The sequence below is a fragment of the Mustela lutreola genome, chromosome 12, assembly GCF_030435805.1.
Source record: "Mustela lutreola isolate mMusLut2 chromosome 12, mMusLut2.pri, whole genome shotgun sequence".
Taxonomy (NCBI): domain Eukaryota; kingdom Metazoa; phylum Chordata; class Mammalia; order Carnivora; family Mustelidae; genus Mustela; species Mustela lutreola.
The window spans coordinates 11,428,260-11,449,534 of NC_081301.1; the positions used below are offsets into that span (position 1 = coordinate 11,428,260).

General features: G+C 36.2%; 1 protein-coding gene across 3 annotated transcripts in view; it reads left to right on the forward strand.

The window, feature by feature from the left end:
• STRBP (spermatid perinuclear RNA binding protein) overlaps positions 1–21,275 on the forward strand; it is a 145,361-nt gene that overhangs the window by 65,629 nt on the left and 58,457 nt on the right. For all 3 annotated transcript variants that reach the window (XM_059143363.1, XM_059143361.1, XM_059143362.1), the window contains exons 2-5: positions 6,006–6,174; positions 9,803–10,023; positions 15,078–15,243; positions 19,547–19,691. In XM_059143363.1, coding sequence (XP_058999346.1) covers positions 6,172–6,174; positions 9,803–10,023; positions 15,078–15,243; positions 19,547–19,691 — 535 coding nt within the window. In that variant the 5' untranslated portion in view covers positions 6,006–6,171. The remainder of the gene's footprint in view (positions 1–6,005; positions 6,175–9,802; positions 10,024–15,077; positions 15,244–19,546; positions 19,692–21,275) is intronic.

The following is a 21,275-nucleotide window of genomic DNA, read 5'->3' on the forward strand; positions in this document are numbered from 1 at the left end:
CTGATTTGCAGTATTGCAAGGCTTCAAATGATATGGTGGGATTGAACTTTTCCTTCTTCTGGGTGTTTGGGGTAGGGATGAATAGCTAGATTTTTGGAGTAGGTGTATGTGATTTATAGGTTTTTCAGTTTAGCTTTCCCCTGTATGCCTTAGGAAATTTCCAGAGGAAAATACTGAAATTCTATGTTCTTCTCATGTGAATATTATACATAAACTCAATGACACCATGTAGAGACAGTTTATTTGAATGGTTTTTGAGAAGGAGTATTTATCCTTTGTGTGTCTGAGTTGATTCATCCCCTGTTTGTATTCCCTGTACTACCAACCATAGTGCCAGGTACACAATAGACAATTAATTAGTGTGTATTTGGTCGTAAATCTCATATAATTTATCTTAAAGTAATATTCTTGGAGTATCAGTGAGGTCTTTTTCTAATTTTATCTTGCCCATCTTTAATATAGTGGACATGTGAATGTTTTATAATGAAGAAGTAGAACCCAGATATTTTATTTATACATAGCCTCTTTGGAGAGGTTACATATATTAGTATTAACAAAAAATAGCCTCTTTGGAGAGGTTACATATATTAGTATTAACAAAAAATAAAGTTTTCTACTCTACTATTATTTTGAGAGTAGTAAGTAATTTCCTGGATTCTTTATATCATAGTGTTTGCAAGACATTACTTGGAATTTCTTAAGAAAGTAAGTGTATTGTAATAATTATTTGCCTTAATATTTAGTGTTTTCTCTTAATTGCTTTTCAGAAAAATGCCTAAATATTTGACTTAGTTTTATAGTATAAATATAGAGAGCATAGTCATTCTTCAGTTGAGGTTTGCTTGTAGGAAAAGGGTCTAATATTCATACCTATAAAAAACCTAGCTTTGTGGGCTGGTAGTCTCACCTTTAAAGGTCAGTTAAAACAAAGATACCACCACTAAGAGGATGACCCATGGAAGAAAATGTTGATAAGTTGGACTTCATACAATTAAAAACTTCTGCTCAATGAAACTGTAAAGGTGATGAAAAGAGAAGTCACAGGGAGAAAATCTTTGCAAAACACATATCTGACAAAGGATTGCTACCAGAATATATAAGAAGTCTTAAAACTAAACACCAAGAAAACAGACAACCCCATCAAAAAATGGGTAGAAGATCTGGACACCTCACCAAAGATGATGTACAGATGACAAATGAGTATATGTAAAGATACACAACATCATGTTATCATGGGATTCCAAATTAAGCAAAAGTAAGATACTACTACATAGCTATTAGAATGGCTCGAATCCAAAATCTTGACAACACCGTATACTGATGAGGATGTGGTACAACAGGGACCTCATTTATTGCTGATGGGAATGTAAAATGGTACAGCCATGCTGGATGAAGGAGTCTGGAAGTTTCTTTCCTTCTTCTGTCCTTCCTTCCTTCCAGATTTTGTTTATTTATTTGAGAAAGAGTTAGAAGGGACAAGCATGAGTAGGGGAGGGTCAGAGAGGGAGAAGCAGACTCTCTATTGAGCAGGGATCCCAACTAGGGGTCTGATCCCAGGACCCCAAGACCACAACCTGAGCTGAAGGCAAACACCCAACTTACTGAGCCACGCAGGCGCTCCTGGAAGTTTCTTACAACGCTAAATTAAACATTGTCTTACCGCATGATCCCATTATTGTGTTCCTTGGTATTTACCCAAATAGCTTGAAAACTTATATCCACACAAAATCCTGCACATGAATATTTTTGGCAGTTTTATTCATAATTACTAAAACTAGAAAGCAACCAAGATGTCTTAAAGTGGGTGAATGAATAAACTGGTGCATCCAGACATTGGAATACTATTCAGCAATAAAAAGAATTGTCATGGAGTAATCTTAAATGCGTATTGCTAAATGAAAAAGGCCAATCTGAAAAGACTTTATACTGTATGGTTTTAACTATATGATATTTGGAAGAGGGAGGGTTGAGTAGGTGGAGCATGGGATTTTTAGGGCAGTGAAGCTGTCCTGTATAATTCTGTAATGGTGGATATGTGTCATTATACATTTGTCAAAACTCACAGAATGTACAACACAGAACCCTAATGTAAACTGTGGACTTTAGTTAATAATTGGTTGTTCATCAGTTGTAACAATGTACCACACTGATGTAAGATGTTAATAGTAGGGAAAACCCTGTGGTAGGGAGAAAGGGGTATACAGGATTTTCTCTACTTTCCACTCAGTTGTTTCTGTAAACATAAAACTGATAAAAAGAAGTCATTAATTGAAAAAGCAGTGCTTGATTGAAAAAGTGCTACACATTCACATATGTGCCTACATTCTACCTGTTGCATAAAGCTACTCTTATTTATTAATAAGTAGAGTACATCTAATATTTTCCTAGGCTCTGTTTTTTTAAAGATTTTTAAAAAAAATTTATTTGACAGACAGAGATCACAAGTAGGCAGAGAGGCAGGCAGAGAGAGAGAGGAGGAAACAGGCTCCCCTCTGAGCAGAGAGCCCGATGTGGGGCTCGATCCCAGGACCCTGGGATTATGACTTGAGCTGAAGGCAGAGGCTTTAACCCATGGAGCCACCCAGGCGCCCCTAGGCTCTGTTTTTAAAGGTGAACATATTGTTTGCTATTTCAGGTTTTTTCCCCCCCTTCTGAAGTCATTTATTGAGTGTATACTTTTTGTCAGAAACTTTCAGGTATTTTGCATTTAGTTTGAAGTAGATACTATTTACCCCATTGCCCAGATGAAAAAGCTGTGACTCAGAGAAATGAAGTGGCAAGGCTGGTGCTTGAATCTAGGCCTGTTTGGCTCTAAAACCACAATTTTGGCTTTACTGCCTACTTCTGTCTTATGTTTTTAATAAGGTTGTATTACCTCTTTATGCTCTAGTTTCCTTATGTGTTGAATGGAGGTAGGAATTGAAATTGTGAGGATTAAATGAGTTAATGTATGAAAAGCTTTTAGAACAGTGCCTGGTACAGAATATGAGTTACATAAATACTAGCTATTAATTAGTAGTGGAACATTTCCTTATATCATAGATAAAAGAAACTGAGAACCGAAGAAATTAAATGATTCTCTGAGTCTTAAACTTTCTAAAGTCACATAGCTATTAAATGGCAAAGTTGAGTTTTTTTTTTTTAATTTCAAGGCCAGAATTTTATCTACTGTTAATGGGTTTTATTGTTTTTGTTGTTGTTGTTTTTTAAGATAAACTCTAAAAATGTGTTGCAGTTTCTATCTGCTTACAGTACACCAAATATAATTAAAATTTTTTTTTTTTTGGTCACTCAGGTTGATATAGTAGGGGAAAAGCATTGGGCTGTAACTTAGGTTCTGGATCAAGAGGCCTGAGCCCCTGGGTTAGTTGTGTGACTTTAATATCTCTTTAGCTCATTTGTAAATCGAAGGGTGGATGAAGTTGGGCCAGATGATTTCCAAGTTGCTTTTATAGCACAAATAATGTGATCTTGAGATACACTGCTTTTATCATGGATTATTGCACTATACTATAATACTCTGAAGTTCCCAAAGCTGCTTGATTTATGTGTAGAGTGGTTCTCTCTGTGCTAAATGACTGAAGAATGCTGTATTTTGGTATTGGCGATCCACAGTTTCTCCACTACATCCACTTTTTCTTAGCTTCTTCCCTTTTTTTCTTTTTCCTTTCATTTCTTTTTAAAATTTTATTTATTTTATTTGAGGAGTAGGGACAGGGAGAGAGAAGCAGACTCCCCACCAAGCAAGGAGCATGACCTGGGGCTGGATCCCAGGATCCTGGGATCGTAACCTGAGCCAAAGGCAGTTAACTGATTGGGCTACCCAGGCACCCCTCTTTCCTGCCTTCAATTTACTTTGTTAATACAGCTGAATTTTTGGCTTTACCTTTTTACAGAGTGAAGCACATGAACTTTGCTGCCAGTTCTCAAATGAACACATAGCAGTCTTTTTTGGCTGCTGTATTCACAGCTAATATTGAATGGCTGAATCCCCTAGAATGGTGAAGTGGGGTTGGGAATGGGAAATGCTGAAGACTTCTTTGTGTAGTACGATCTTTATACAAAAGGATCTTTGAGATGTGTCTTACCATGGGATCATGTTTTAGATTGTTTGACTTTGTTGTATGAAAAGACCCTGTGAATTGCAGCATGTCTGTGTTCCCACCCTACCTTCGTGTGATATGTATAATAAAGTAAGTCTGATTGATTAATTTAGTTCCATGGTTTGTTTTTTTTTTGTTTTTGTTTTGTTTTTTTAAATCAAGTTTTGCCAGCTTATTTCAGGTGAATTTTGTAGAGTCAGGGAAGTTGATGACCAGATAGGAATAGTTTTGCATGTAGGTCACAGCTGAGTATCATTTGTGGGTCTCTTTTTTCATTGCAGTATTGGGGAGCCTTAAATGTAACTTTCTTGGTTTCAAAAACTCAAAAAGGACTTAAACAACTTTTTTTAGATTTATTTATTTGAGAGAGAGAGCGAGCATGTGAGCAGGGAGGGCGAGGGGCACAGGGAGAGAGTCTTAGTGGCTCTCTATTTTCCAACCGTGAGATCATGACCTTGGTGGACACCAAGACCCAGATGCTTAACTGACTGTGCCACCCAGGCGCCCCAAGGATTTTTTTCTTTAAGAGAGCAGCTGATAGTATTAGGAAACTTACAGACAGAAGTATAGGGGGTTTCCTTATTTAAAGGAAATTTAAAGGAAAGATATTGAGATGAAGAGGAAGCTACTTTTTTTTTTTAAAGATTTTATTTATTTATTTGATAGACAGTGAGAGAGAGTATGAAAGGGAAGAAGGTCAGAGGGAGAAGCCCACTCCTTGCAGCTCTAGTAGCCTGATGTAAGACTCGATCCCGGGACTCCAGGATCATGACCTCAGCTGATGGCAGTTGCTTAACCACCCAGGCGCCTGAGGAAGCTATTTTTTTTTTTTGTGAGTTTATACATACTGTGGTGTGTAAATAACTTCTGATAGCCACACAGCTAAGCATGTATTCTCATTGGATGGTTGCTGTCTACTTTTGTTTGTTTTTTTAACATCTTGGCTTATAATTTTATAAGGATTTCATCAGTGCTCAGAAGAGTTTCCTTTTACCCTACCTGGAATAAAACTTCATAAAGATGGAATAAAGGAGTAATAGAATAGTGATAGACCTCTGAGCTGATATACACAGTGGGGTTTTGGTGAGAGTCATCCATGGGTAATGAAGTCAGGATCTAGTGAAGATTCAGGAGTTTGTGATAACAGCACTTACAGGTTGAAGTCAGGAGGCAGGGTTTCTCAGGAGTTAGGGGAACAGAGCCAAAAAAGCATTCTAAATTTTAGGCCTAAAAATGATTAAGGAAGAAACATTGTGCCAGCATATACTGGCAATTTCAACTGGAAAAGCTTCATGGTCTCAGTCAATGGTGGTGTATTTTCAGGTATATTATCTGCTCTTTGGATAGGTCTGGATAATGCCAGTTTCTAATAGAAAATCTTATGGTTAACTGCAGTGTTGTTGCCATGGATAGTAGTATTACTTTTTCAGGTAATACTTCTTTGCTGAATCTGTGCCTATTTATTTATTTCATTGAATGCAAGTCAGCCAGCTGCCACATTTTGACAACCAGGAGTGTTACTTTTTTGGCCATATCACTTAGGCTCTTGGCCTCAGGCCTTCAAAAGATACTGTAGCTTATTTTGTTTGAAATGAGGTCATTTTCCTCTATAAAGATTATTTCTTTTTTAATTTTTTAACTTTTAAAATTTATTTGACAGATAGCAAGAGAGGGTTGGGGAGAGAGGGAGAGGGTTTGGGAGATGGAGAAGCAGGCTTCCCGCCAAGCTCCATCCCAGGGTCCTGGGATCATAACCTGAGCCAAAGGCAAGTGACTCAGCCACTCAGGTGCTCCAAGATTATTTCTTTTTAGTTAATAACATGTTTATGGGCTCCACACTCAGATATGAAGCTAATTGTAAATAATCATTTTTGAAAAGTTGTTTTTCTTTTTCTCTTGCAGGTGTATTCTAGAGAATAAGTCTTCAAACATCTTTGCCATATTGACTCTGAGTTGCCAGGGGACTCAGGCTTATGAGGAGGTACTGTTACACAAAACAGTGTCTAGTGAAGACGACAAGAAAGTGGGGAAAGGATTGGAAAAAGAAGCTAAAACGCTATAGAAAATCATGGTAGGTATTATTTGTGTTTCCTTCATTTATTTATAAAAGATTCCAGTAGTTTAAAATTGAAAATTTAATAGTGAAGGCAAGTGAAAGACAATGGTGTTAATTTTTGGCTCTAGTGTATCAGATAAAGATGGCACTCTACTATTTAAGCAAAGCCAATGAGTTCAGATTTATTATGAGCCCTTTAAACCACAAGATGAAGCCCCATGAGCCCTCAGGCCATAAATTATTAAATACAAAGGAAGGAAGGCTCATAAATAATATTTTCTAATAAAACTGACATTAGCAAACTGATACAAGGATGGCTTAGGTGACCTTGAATTTGAAATTGTATAATTTTTCTCTAGTCTTCTACCTGAAGTTCAGTTTTTTCCCATGGACATAAAAAATCTGAAATTAATGCTTTAATGAGTGATACGGATGGTACAGAATTTTATGAAATGTTCGAGTATTGAACTCAAAAGTTACCTTTTCCACATGCTTTTAAAATAACAGGGTTAAGTGTTTAGTATTGGGGGGCATTGAACCTAACCTCAAGTAAATCTTGCTTTTTTGTGGAAAGTTCATACTCAAATTAGATGAGATGTTAGATGAGATCATAATCTCTGGTGCCTAGTGTTTCAGCTGGTAAAATGTGTTGATTTTTTTTCTTCTAGTATTTTGGTTCTGGAGGATGTTGTGTGAATTTTTTCCCTAAGTATAAGTGAGAAAAGACTTAAAAAAGATGTTATAAGTGGGAGAAAAAGCACAAAAATATTAATCATCAGTATGTTTGAAATATGTTGTTTAGCAAGTCTGATGGTATTTCTTTAAGTGTTGATTTTTTAAAAAATTTGTTCTAAGGATTATAATTTAGTTGACTTGCTCTTAGAGAAGAAATTCCCCAAATATTTTAATTCTGGATGGTGGGGAGAAATGTTAGTTAACTTGGGATTTTCTCTGTCATTTCGTTTTAGGTGAGGTTTAAGAAAGGATACTGTGACTTCCATTTCTTCAAATTTATTTATTATAGTCTTGATTTTTTTACAGTTTAATTGCTTTTTACTGTCATTTGTCATAGTTGATAAAAATTCCTTTCCTAGTTTATTCATTTTAAATTTAGTTTCGATTTCCTGGTGTTTACATAATTTTGTGTTTTTAAAATTTAATTGGTTGGTAGGTGTTTTCCAGTTTTTCCTGTTGCTTTACACCTTAGATCTTAGGGCTGAATGACAACTTTTTCTGTCTCTGCATATTATTTCTAATTTAATTTTTTAAATCTTTAAGGGGCGCCTGGGTGGCTCAGTGGGTTAAGCCTCTGCCTTTGGCTAAGGTCATGATCTCAGGGTCCTGGAATTGAACCCCGCATCTGTTCTCTGCTCAGTGGGGAGCCTGCTTCCCCCCCTCTCTCTGCCTGCCTCTATGCCTACTTGTGATCTCTCTGTCAAATAAATAAATAAAATCTTTAAAAAAAAAATCTTTAAGTCCATTTGGAACTTGTTGGGGTAAATAAGACCGCCCTCCCATTTTTTTGGTCTTTTTTTTTTTTTTGTAATACTGCTTATTCTTCCTTTGACCATTGTTTCATGGTGCTTATCCTGTCACAAACAGTAGAGTCTTGGATTTAATATTCTTGGATTTAACATTGGCAGAGTGTTATTTGTGAGAGAAACACCAAAGCTTTGTGGTATGTCACAGTATGTCATTTTGTTAAGGGAAGGCCAGTGTGCAGGGCTGAGTACTTTAGCTAACTAAATAAATTAGTAACTCACCATAAAACTAAATGACAGAGACGATCCCAAGTTAACAGTTTTTTTCTCCACCATTCAGAACTAAAAAATTAGTAAATTTCTTCTTCTCTAAAGAGAAGTCAAATAATTTAATAATTTTTCTCTAGAACAACCTTGCATCTCCAATTTGTTATATGGCTTTTTTGTTTTCTTGTTACTTATTTTGGGATATGTGAGTAATTTCAAGAAGTGATTAAAAAGTTGGTTTCTTTGCAGCAAAAGATTCCAGTTAGAAAACTGGTTGGACTGTGAGCAAGGCAGAAATCTAGACAGAAATGGGTTGTATCTAGAAAAAAAGGAAAGCTCTGTGATTGATTTGAGTCCTTATAATAATTGAAGGTTTCAAAGGTTTACTTACCTTTTTAGCTATAGTGTGCTTCATTTTATAGGGGACGGTAATACTGTAGTATTAATTAACTAGTGTTCAAACTAGTGTGATTTTTAAACATTAATATTCAAATAAAACAAGAGGCAGGACTGATAAGGACTTGAGAATATTTTAGTTTGTGGTAGACTTTAGAATAAAATATTTACCATCTACTGGCATATTAGTTCATTTAAGTAAAGACACTGTAGCCATCCTTTAAGTGGAATACTTTGGGCTTTATGGAAACTCACCAACTTATCCCCGTTCAGTTTGCGGTGTACTGGTACAAGTGTCCTCATGGTATTTGTAAATTTGGAAATATTCAAAAGTTTCTGGAAGTGTGACTCATGAGTGTGAAGGATCTGCTCTATTAAATTTTCATGAAATTCATTCTATTTCTAGGTTTTAATCTGCTCCACTGATTTCTGGGCCAGCGTGTCATTTTAATTACTGCTTTTTTTTTTTTTTAAAGATTTATTTATTTATTTGACAGAGAGAAATCACAAGTAGATGGAGAGGCAGGCAGAGAGAGAGAGAGAGAGAGGGAAACAGGCTCTCTGCTGAGCAGAGAGCCCGATCCAGGACTCTGAGATCATGACCTGAGCCGAAGGCAGCGGCTTAACCCACTGAGCCAACCAGGCGCCCTTAATTACTGCTTTTTAAATTTTTGGTATTTTGTTTTAGTATAATGGTACCACTCATCCATCTTTGTAGAATATTTCTTGATATTTTCATTGATTTTTTTTTTTTCTCCAGATGAGCTTTAAAATGATTTTTGCTATCTTGAGAGGATTTGATTGAGAACGTAATACATTCATAAATTACTTTGGGGAGTTGATTCTTTTGTAGTATGTATTTTCCCCATTTTGGAGTTTGGGATGTTTTCTGCTAATCTGTTTTAAAAATTAAGGCCTTGCACCAAGGGTGTGAATGCCAAATAGTAAATAGAGTTCTGATGTTACCCACAGTTTTTCTATAGTGTTGACACATATCTTTGTATTTTATATTATTACTGTATTATGAAATCTCAATTTTTCAAGTTGCATAATTCTTTAGCAGTTTGGAAAGGAGTGACTGGCTATCACAAGTCACCATCATGGTTCCTAGATACTTTGTCAAAGCTAGGAAGTATCTTTTTCTTGCAGATGATGTGTGATACAGATGACCTTTTTCAAAGATCGTCTGTATGTATTGGTATTCAAAATACTAGATTCAGCTAAAAGGTAGCATGTACATGATGCGAAAAGTGACCTGGGTGAATCTTAGCAAAATAAGAATGAAAAATCGCTAATTTTCTAATGTGGAGTTCAGTAGAATGATGATTTACTTTCTATTCTGTGCAATTTTTTGTTGTCTCAACATTAATTGTTTCTGCAGTGGTTTGACAATGCTATGACTTGACTGAAATACATATATGTATTTTAATATATTTGTATATCATACTTTTCAGGTAACATTACTTTTATTGAAGTAATTGTTTTCTTTCTTTTGACAGAGATCTATTAGATCTTTTGCCAATGATGATCGCCATGTTATGGTGAAACATTCAACAATCTATCCATCTCCAGAGGAACTTGAAGCTGTTCAGAATATGGTGTCTACTGTTGAATGTGCTCTTAAACATGTGTCAGATTGGCTCGATGAAACAAATAAAGGCACAAAAACAGAGGGTGAGACAGAAGTGAAGAAGGATGAGGCCGTAGACACCTATTCCAAGTGAGTGTGGCCTAACCTTTGTGGAGCTGTACTGCAGTGCTCAGAAAAGCTGAGTCCTCTCCCACTGGGTTTCGTTTGGTATATGGTGTTCTTTAGGTTTTCTCATTTATACGACTGTAAACAAGGAAGTAAATGTTTGTGGAATTTTTTCAAGTTACATTTGAAAGGAAGTCAAGAAAGAAACAACGATTAGACCAGGAAAAGAAGATGGACTTGTTCAGGATGCCTTTTGAGAGTGCACCAAGCCCTTTGAAGTTGTCATTTTGGAGATTATGAAATGTTACTTTTTTCATGTGTTGGTTCAGCCTTCTGAATTCAGAAATAGGTCTTTGGGGAAATCATAAAATGTCATTTTTTTTAGGTATTTAAAAATCTTGGTGAAGAGGAAAATGTGTTCTAAATGTGTTTTTGACCATACCTACCTTGTTGAGTCCCAGGATTCAACACAGTGTCTGGCATGTAGTAAATGCTCACTGGATATTTGTGGAATGAATGAAGGACTAACAGGAGCCAGAACCTTCAGCAGTTAGGGCAGAGTATTCTCAGTGCTATAACAACAGTAAGAGATGAGTGAGATGAAGCTTCATGATAACTGAAGTTAGATCAAGAAACTCTGTATGACGTAGTAAGCTTACTGTTTTGAGCAGTGACACTATAATTGGAATAAATATGATTTACTTAGAAAGAAGAAGCTCATTTAATTGTACTGTATTTATAGGATTAAGAGCATTACTTTGGCTATATCAAAGATACAGGTTATAGAATTTTTTTTTTCAGCTTACAGTTTAAATTGTGATAAATAAAGAATAGTGGGGAAGTTTTGATAAATCGATTTTCTTCTGTGAAATATAGTGTAACTTTTTCATCTTTACATGCAAGATAATCAGTATCAGTTTTCAGCTGAAGAACATAATTCCTTGAATTTGTTAGCTGTTTACAGGTAATATCTACATTGTGTATAGTACTAGCCTTGTCAGCTTGGAGGTTCTTGGCAGTAATTCAGTTTTTCTTGAATGTGATGGCTTTAAAATAGATACTGTCAAATTTTGAGGTTTATGTTAATTAGTAGTATCCAGTAATCTAGCTCTATATATCTCAGTCCCTGTGCAAATTAAATAGTTTTGCACTTCATATTTAAATTTGTACTATGGAATGTGTTTATGCCCTTTCAAAAACTTCTTAAAAATTTTTGATAAAATGTGTATAACATAAAATTTACCATTTTTTAAAAATTTATTTTTTATTTATTTTCAGCATAACAGTATTCATTATTTTTGCACCACACCCAGTGCTCCATGCAATCCGTGCCCTCTATAATACCCACCACCTGGTACCCCGACCTCCCACCCAAAATTTACCTTTTTTTTTTTTTTTTTAAAGATTTTATTTATTTGACGGAGAGAGAGGAATCACAAGTAGGCAGAGAGGCAGGCAGAGAGAGAGGGGAGGAAGCAGGCTTCCTACGGAGCAGAGAGCCCAACGCGGGGCTCGTTCCCAGGACCCTGGGATCATGACTTGAGCTGAAGGCAGAGGCTTTAACCCACTGAGCCACCCAGGTGCCCCCTAAATTTACCATTTTTAAGTGGAGTTTCATTTACTGTTGGAATTTAGACTCTCTCAGTACTACTTCTGTTGTTTGTTTTTTCAAGGCTGCGCAGACTTTTGAAAAGTGCTCCAGCAGACTTTTGCTTAACTGGATCAGGTCACTGTATTTTGAAGATTTTTAAAAAATAATGTGCTCCACACTTTCATTTGGACTTGTAAATATAGCTCTGTGTGTGGGTGCTCTAGACTGTCTTTGTGAACATTTCTAGGTTGAACACTTGTCTTGATTCCTCCCATGTGTCAGAACTCAAGGAGGGCACAATGTTTGGGTCCTTATTTTGTGTAAAACAGAGGCAGGCACATCTGAGAACAGAGCTCTTTTCTAGTAATAGACACGGGTTGAGCTCCTGATGTATGCTAAGTACTACAGAAGGCACCAAGATGGGTGAGGGCTATGTTCTATTTATTAAGCACCTTCTGCTGCCAGGCACTGTTAGGCAGCTTTTACCTGTGTTCTCTTTATTTTACCTTTTTACAAGCTGACTCAGAGAAACCTTCCACTATTTATATTATTAGGAATATTAGGGTTCTGTTCTTAATTTTAAGTAATTCCCTATATTTGGGTGTTTGCTTTATGGTATCTCCTGTATTTAAATTAATTATTTAAATTCAGGGCTGAAGTAGGAGTTCCTTTCTCAGTTCTGTCATGCTGTCATCTGCGTAGGATCAAGTATATCTGAATTATGACATAGAATTTAATAAGCAAGTAGTAATGGATAGTTAATAATAGCTAAACACTTACTGAGTGCCAGTTACTCTAGCCAACTGTTTTTCACATTACGTTACAACAAACCTGCTGGTATGGGTTATTATCATTCCCCTCCTTTGCCCCCATCTTACCTATGAAATTTCTGTTGCTTCAAATTTGCATATGAAAAGAGTGACTTGGAATCATTAACAAACTTTAACTTGCTTGAGGTCAGTGAATGAGTATGTGTGGTGGGCCAGGATTCATTTTCATCTGTTGGGACTCCAAATCCAATTTTCTTAGCACATTCGCCTCAAATTCCTGTGACGAAAATGTGAAAGTGTAGAGCAAGGAGAGTTTATATGCTGGTTCTGGGGATCAGAAAAAACTTTATGAAGGAAGTGGCATTTGCAGTAGGCTCAGAGTCCGGGAAGGCTTTTGGCAGGCAGTTAAAAGTGGAAGAAAACATAAATCTCAGCAAAGTTCTAGGTGTGAGAAAGCTTATGGACCATTTAGGGATTAATAGCATTGTTTATTGCGCTGTTAATGTATGCCAGCATCTGCACTAAAGTTCATTACTTACATGATGTTCTTAAGGACTACTCTGTAAAAAAGGCATTTTTTTCTTTTTCTTTCTTTCTTTCTTTTTTTTTTTCCCCACAAATGAGAAGGTAAGCTCAAAAGAGTCAGGTAATTTGTAATTTATCCAATGTCACAGTACTGAGTGGCAGTGCCAGAATTTGAATGACAAAGTCATGTTGTCTTCTCAGTTGGCTCCCAGTGTGCTAAGTGCCTGAGTGTTCAGTGGGACACTAAGAAAGTACAGGCAGAGTGTCGTCTTTGGACTGCTTTTGGAAGGTTACTCTGGTAATGGTGGTATACAGTGGATCAGAATGGCAGAAGTTACTCATTAAAGCCAGTGAAGCTATGGTTATTGAGCGTAGTCTAGGTAAGACGTAGTAAGAGCCTGAACAGAAACTAGTTTGAAGGCATTTGTTCGAGGGTGATTCTGGAGGGAAAATTTATCAACTGTTACTAGATTTGGGAGAATGAGGAGAGGACAGGGATACAGGAGAAGAATCAAAGGCGATGGAATCTCTTCTGAATATCAAATAATTTCCTGTTTGGATCACTTGCTTTAAAACCCCTTTTCTTTCTATACTTATATATTTCTTTCTATACTTAAATCACCCTTTATAGTTTTTCATTGATTTAATATTAATTGAATCTCTAAGGAATGCCAGCCACTTAGCCAGTGTCTGGATTATTTATAATTTCTTGTCTTATTTCTACTGCCACAATATTTCTCTCCCTTATCCTTTCTCTAGTTCATTCTCCACTCTGCTGATTCTTTGCCCCAGCTACAATGACCTTTTTTCTCTCTAACCTTATCAAAGTCTGAAGTCAGACCTCTCTAATTTTGACCTCTCTTTCTCCTGAACTTGGAAAGCAACCCTATAATGTAAAGAGCCTGAGCATTGTGATCACACCAACTCGAGTTTGAATTCAGGCTGTGTTTGACTCTCTATGTGAACTTGAACAATTAATTAGCCTTTCTGAGATTGACATTACTTGTCTTTTAAATGCAAGCTTGTTGTGAGATTTATTTTTTATTTTTATTTTTTTAAAGGTTTATTTTTGAGAGAGAGAGCATGTGTGCATATACAGGAATGGGGTGGGAGTGGGGGAGGGGAGAGAGGCAGAGGGAGAAGCAGACACCCCGTTGAGCAGGGAACCGTATGTTGGACTCCATCCCTGAACCCCAGGATCGTGACCTGAGCTGAAGGCAGATGCTTAAGTGACTGAGCCACCGAGGGTGCCCTTGCTGTAAGGTTTAATGAGAGTCGGTGGCATGCAGTTTGTTCTCAGATGTTACTTTCTTTTCCCCTTTTAAAAAGCAGGTTACTTTTTATACTTTGCTACAGGGTGAGCCTTGGGAAGAGGAGAGATGGGATCTTTCGTATACTTTCTGTACTCAGACATTTGCTTACTGGCTGCATGACTGCTAAGATCAGTTACATTTCAGTTAAGATTTCCCTGGTGATGAGGGAAATGAATCTATAAGAAATTTTTAGTATTAAAATTAAGGGTAGATGTTAACATTATTTTTATGTACCATTCCTTACTTGATGTTCTTTGTTCTTTTAGCCACAGCTGGATTTAGAATGCATATACTGGCAGGTTATCTTTGGTCTCTTCCTTCTTTCTTCAGCTCTCTAGTTTTATCACATTGTTCTGCTTTCCCCATAAACTTTTGTAGATTCCTAGAATGATACAGCTAGAAGGGATGAGCTACGGCTCATGCAGCTAATGGCCGTTTTGCAGTTACGGGTACTGAGCCAGCAGGCACCCGTAAGAGTAGAGTTCAGGTCTTTTAGATTTCCACCCTGATGCTCTTTTTCAGTATACTTTTGGTGTTCAGGTTTCTCACAAATTTCTTTAATCACCAATAAAAAGATAAAAGATAAAAGAAGTTTAAAAATATTTTTAAAAATGTGTAAGGGGATATAGTACATATAGACCCTCGGAACAAACACATAGATGTAATAAAGAATTAAAAGATTTTTAATAAAGAATTAAAAGGAAGATGCTCCCTGTTCATTCCTTGGGGAAGACAGATACTTTATTAGTCTTAAAACTGAGACTTAATTTTTGATGTCTGAATTTATATACTTCTTATATACCCAGGAAGCCAAGTGATGATTAAGTTATAGTTTGGGAAATAGGTTGTAAAAGTAATCATTTAGACTTTTATTTTTAGGGATCAAGGTGGTCGGACATTGTGTGGTGTAATGAGGATTGGCCTGGTTGCAAAAGGCTTGCTGATTAAAGATGATATGGACTTGGAGCTGGTTTTAATGTGCAAAGACAAACCCACAGAGACCCTGTTAAATACAGTCAAAGATAATCTTCCTATTCAGATTCAGGTGAGTACAGTTTAATTGAACCTCTAGGAGAATTTGTAAAAAGGTGAAAGTAGGTAGCGACCTTGATGAAATTAATAATAAGGAATTGGTAATAGTAAAGGGTAGGTGCAGAAAAAGGGAATACTGCTACTCTGCGTCAGTGACACATCCATCACATCTAAAACAAACTTCTGATGATTAGTGCTCAGGATATATTTACTAGATGGCTTTTTTCCCTTTTTTTTTTTTTTTAAAAGATTTTATTTATGTATTTGGCAGAGAGACAGACATCGAGAGAGGGAACACAGCAGGGGTAGTGGGAGAGGGAGAAACAGGCTTCTTGGTAAACAGGGAGCCCAACATGGGACTCAGTCCCAGGATACTGGGATCATCATGACCTGAGCCCAAGGCAAACACTTAACGACTGAGCCACCCAGGCACCCCGAAGATGGCTCTTAAGGTATAGTCTTCAATTTTCAGGTGTATCTTATTGAGAGGCTTCATGTTTTTCAGACTAGGTCTCTCAGTTTTAAAAACTTCTGGAAGGGTTGGTATAATGCAAGAAAGATCAGAAGGAGCATAGACAACTAGAGACTTTCATAGGTGATAATAAAATTGAAAACTAAGTTAACAGTAACCCTTTCATCCTGTTCATAGAAAGTCACTAAAATTCCTTGTTCCAAACCTTTTTCCAATGGATGGTTTTAGAAAATTTTGATGTTGGCATGCTTTTTGGAGAATCCTGTGAAGGTGGATGGCTCTCCAGGGCTGAAGACAATGGTTTGGTCTGGGGCTGTGGCCGCCCCAGGACCTGGTCTGCCAGTCTGCTCCAAGGGCCAGCTGCATCACTAATTGGAAAGCTGTGATCATCTTCCAGTTTCACATGTGTTGTCTGTGGTATAATCAGATTGTAGCTTTTTGATGATTTCATATTGGTTAGTCCTTATATCCATGTCACATGAATAAATACCAGCCCTCAGGTGCCTACGAAGTCCTTTGAGTTGAATGTTCTCTTTTGTTGAATTTGTTTCTTTTATTTGTATTTCTTCTAAAAAAGTCCCCCCCCACACACCAAATTATATGAATTCTAAATTTGTTTTTAGCTTTGTTATTGGATACTTTTCTTTCACATTTACAAGTTGATCTTCAAAACCATCTTCCTTTTTTAATCTATTGACACTCAGATTTGTCTTACTTGTTGACACATTTCCCTATATTGGTTTTTGGAGCGTTATATTTTCATTTTGCCTTAGATCTCAAGATATGGTTTTGTAAGGGACTGAACATACATTTGGCATTTCCATTTTTAGTTCATGAATGAAGAAATGTTTTTGGTTCTTCATAGGGTTAAATTGATTTCTCCTAAAAAATTATTTCAAGTCCTTTTGTTATCATTTGGGGAGGGAGAGTGGTGAGGAACATGGGATATAATAATAGAGTTTTTTTTTTAGAGACAGTGTTGGGGGGGGGTGAGGAGTGAGGGTGAGGGGAAGAGGAAGAGTGAGGGAGAGAAATCTTAAGCACAGGGGTCAGTGTGGGGCTCGATACCACAACTCTGAGATCATGACCTGAGCCAAAATTAAGAGTTGGATGCTTAACCGACTAAGCTACCCAATCCCTCCAATAGAGCTTTTAAAAAACAGCTCAATAACAGGACTTTCTGGCTAGCTATACTCTCTGTTATTAGAATGTTAATAAAATTCCTTCTTTCTTTTTTTTTTTTTTTTTAAAGATTTTTATTTATTTATTTGACAGAGAAATCACAAGTAGACACATGTAAGCAGAGAGGCAGGCAGAGAGAGAGGGAGAAGCAGGCTCACGACTGAGCAGAGAGCCCGATGTGGGATTTGATGCCAGGACCCTGGGATCATGACCCAAGCTGAAGGCAGAGGCTTAACCCACTGAGCCACCCAGGCACCCCCTCATTTCTGTTTTTTATATTGTTTTAAAATGTAATTTGTATTCCTGCTTTTATTACAATGAACACTGTTACTCTTAAATCTAGGGTAAAGTAATCCATCAACCATCTCACCCCTGTTTCTGCTCCCTGTAGTGAGTCCTGTTTCTTATCAGAGTGGTCCTATTCCTTACCTGTGTCAGGGTAGAAAAGGAGTTGAGAGCCAGGGCTATAAATAACAGAAGTTCTTATTCTGAAAATATATCACATTTCTCAAGTATTGATATGGGAGATTGGGCCAAATTTCAGTCTGCATTAATAGATCTTTCTCTGTGGAGATCAGAACTGTATAAACTCTATCTACATTTTTGTCTCCTTGGTGAGGGTCTTTATTTCAGGCCCCACAATTTTAAAATGTTCTTGTTGAGTTAGCAAGTAAGTGTTCAAAGGAAAGGACCCAAAAGAAAGTGCAATCTTTGTAAACCATTTTAAATTGGAAGAGACTGGGGCTTTTTAGGCAAGAGAAGACAAAAAAAGACACATATTTTTTGGTCTTTGAAGGGCTTCTTATAGAAGTTAAAAGAAGCCTGGGCTCTTAAGACCAGTGGTAGACATTAAAAGTATTTCACTTTATCATAGCCAATAGTTATCCAACCCTGAAACCAGTTACTTTGTGTGATGGTTAGATCCATTGCTGTAAGTATTTCAGAAGAGGTATCCAAGTAAAATGGGGACATAATTGTATACCCATTTCAGATTCAGTTGTAAACATGTACACATATATGCCCTTATACATACACACATTATTATTACTATTAATATTTCAGAAAAATCTTTTTTTTTTTTTTTTAAAGATTTTATTCATTTGTCAGAGAGAGAGAGAGCACACTAGCAGGCAGAGGTGGAGATAGAAGCGGGCTCCCTGCTGAGCAAGGAGCCTGATGTGGGACTTGATCCCAGGAACCTGGGATCATGACCTGAGCCAAAGGCAGCAGCTCAACCGACTGAGCCACCCAGAAAAATCATTTTAAGCGTGATTTCTACCTTTATTCCCTGCCTCTCTATTGTTTTCTTGGTGTTTGTATGGAAAACCGGTTTCTGATATGATACTATCTTATTTTCTTGTGAATTAATCTTTTCCTGAGCACTTACCATAGCAAAACTTCCAGTAATCTAAGTATCTTATTTAATTGCAGTTGTACCATACCTTTTCTCTACACACTCTTTTCTAGATCAATTTTAGAACTTCCTTGAGCAAGCGATAAGGGTGACCAAAACCAAGAATCACTTCTAATTAGCCCAGAACTCATATCTGGTGATCTGCATACATAGTTGAAAATTTAGTCTGACTAATTCTCTGCTGGCATCTTTAATGTTACTATAGTGTCAATGTAAACAGGTTTCTTCATTTTCTCTATATTCTAGTTCTGGTTTTTTCAGTGACTCTGTGTGTGGCCTTTTCCCTTCCCTGGTTTTCTTTATTCAAAATTAGGATAATGAATTTTCTATTTTGCTATATTTTTTGATATAAATGTTTAATGGTAAAATGCTATTTTTATGAAAAGGGCATTGAGTTCTTTTAATGCACACTGATATGCAAAGACCTAGTAGTGTTTCCATTCTATGTCAGGTAATAAATATAGATTTCACCACCAAGAAAGATCTGTGTGACTTACTAAACTAAATATTCAATGTATAATAATATTAAATATAGCTTAATATGTGATTCTAATTGGTGATTATTTTGTGGAAGGCCCTTAAATTATATATGTGTAATTATATGCTTAAAGAAGTACTGTATGTTTCCCTGTGGAGGTCAGGTGACTTGTCCCATGATGATAGGTCTCACTGGAGTGATCTCTGAGATCTACCTTTCCTTTGAGAAAGGAAGTTACTTGTTTATACTAATTTTTGAAATCCTTTCTCATTCTTTCTTACTTGATGCTCTTTAAAAATCTACATAATCTTATGTAAAAACCTATTAATCTTATATTTGGAAGTCCTTAACAAGTAGGAGTTCCTTTTGAGATAGTCTGGTCAAAAAGGAATTTGAGAGTATTCTCAGCAATTCATTATTTTACAGTAGCTCTCTGTAAGAATTTTAAGAACAGAATTTCACCCATTATCACATAATGATGCTGTTGGTATTTTACTTTCAAATATTAGAAAGAATGGTTTTAAAGGTTGTTTAATAATTGTATAGAGAGTTGACATTATGGTTGCATTTTGAAGTGTGGAGAAAGATTTGTTCTGGTAAGTTGGGAGGAGAGAGAAATGTTATCCTTAAACTAAACTAGTTAAGGACTTTACTCTTTCAGCCTAGTATTATTAATAGTTAATAACATTTGAAAACTAAGCGGCAGTCATTCATTTTTTGAGATTTTAAAATAATTAACTGGTTGTTTTTGAAATCTTGGTGACTTTCAGAAACTCACAGAAGAGAAATACCAAGTGGAACAATGTGTAGATGAGGCTTCTATTATAATTCGGAATACAAAAGAGCCCACGCTAACTTTGAAGGTGATACTTACTTCCCCTCTAATTAGGGACGAATTGGAGAAGAAGGATGGAGGTACACATGTATATATTTTTGTTTTGTTCGCATAAGACCTCTCTTGAATGCTGTGTTAAGTGTACTTAATGGATTTAAGAAATGGTTCTGTCTTCATTCGTTTTTTACCACTCCTAGTATTTTAAAAAGCTTTATTTCTACATGATTGCCATATTTTGCAAAAATGTATACATTTAAAATATATGTTAATTCAGAAACCTGTTGATTATCATGTTGGTCTTAACTCTGCTTTAATTTTTATACTATTATGGTGTTCTATTTTAATCTTTGTCTGTTATTACGCTGTTATTGGTATCAGCCGACTTATTCTGCGTAGTTTGGCTTTTAGGTCTGATTTTAGGATTAAATGTGGTCCAGAAGAATACTGTTTTCATATTTGCTCACTCGTTGTTTCAAGTTACTCATTTGTACCTTGCTCTTGACTTCTAATAACTATTACAACTTTGTAAGATTTATGCTTTACCTAATTGCCCATGTATAAATATGTTTTATAATGTAACAGATATAATTAGGGGATTGTTTTCTAAAAATTAATCTTCAGTAAATTTTTTTCTAGGAGGTTTGTGATCCTGTTAACATTTTGTATATTATATATATGGGAATTATGCTTTAAACTAACTTACTTCTGAAGTTAAAAAGAATTCTTGTTTGGCAGTGTCATCCTCATAAAAGTAGAGTGAAAAATCTGTATTCAGCTTTGAGAAAGAATGATGGAGCTGAACTTCTTTATCTGGTGTTTTTATCCTGTTAAGTTAGCTTGTTTCTGCCTCTCAGTCCTATCCCTAGAAACACTTGCCACATGATATTTGTCCTGTGTCAGACCTTTGACCAACTGGCCCTTCTCTGTCATGACAATTTAGAGGCAGTGTGGCTTATCTGGGCCGGTGGGGACTCCCTGTTGCTGTTTTTTCATCACTAGACATTCAGCAAGTCCCATTGCTCACTCCCCTACCTGAAATACCAGTGCAGTAAGAAATATTGGCCAGTTTCTTCATTTATGTCAAATTGATGATAAAGGTGTAGTAAGAGACACATTAGTAATGTTAAGATTGAGAAATTTAGAGTTTGGCAGACGTGTCTCATAGAATCTTTTAAAGTAAAAGTGATACACTCCTTTACAGAAAAGTTTTTTGGAATAACTAAAATTAGCTCTACCATACCCAACAGATACAAAGTAGACACATTATGAGTCAAATTTTAAAGTTAAAGAGCATCCATCTGTAATTGGGCTAATGCCAGTATGGGTTGTTTTTTGTTTTTTGTTTTTTGTTTTTTTTTGGGCTGTGTATCATATCTCTAATACCTCTGAAGAACCAATCCTAAGCAGCTTAATTTTTTAACAGCTTTATAGTTCACCATTAACTATAGAACTATAAAATAATTTCTGAAGTGTCAAGATAATTCTGTTAATTCTGATAAGCTGTGTTCTACTTGACTCTCTCTTTAGTGTAAAGTCAGCAACTTCCTAGACTAGTTACAATTATGGGAATTATTAACAATTATTTGAGTATAGAGAGATGAGAAAAAGACTGAAATCACCAAAGACTAGACTAATTCTACATCTGTTTGTAGCTGTAGGCATCT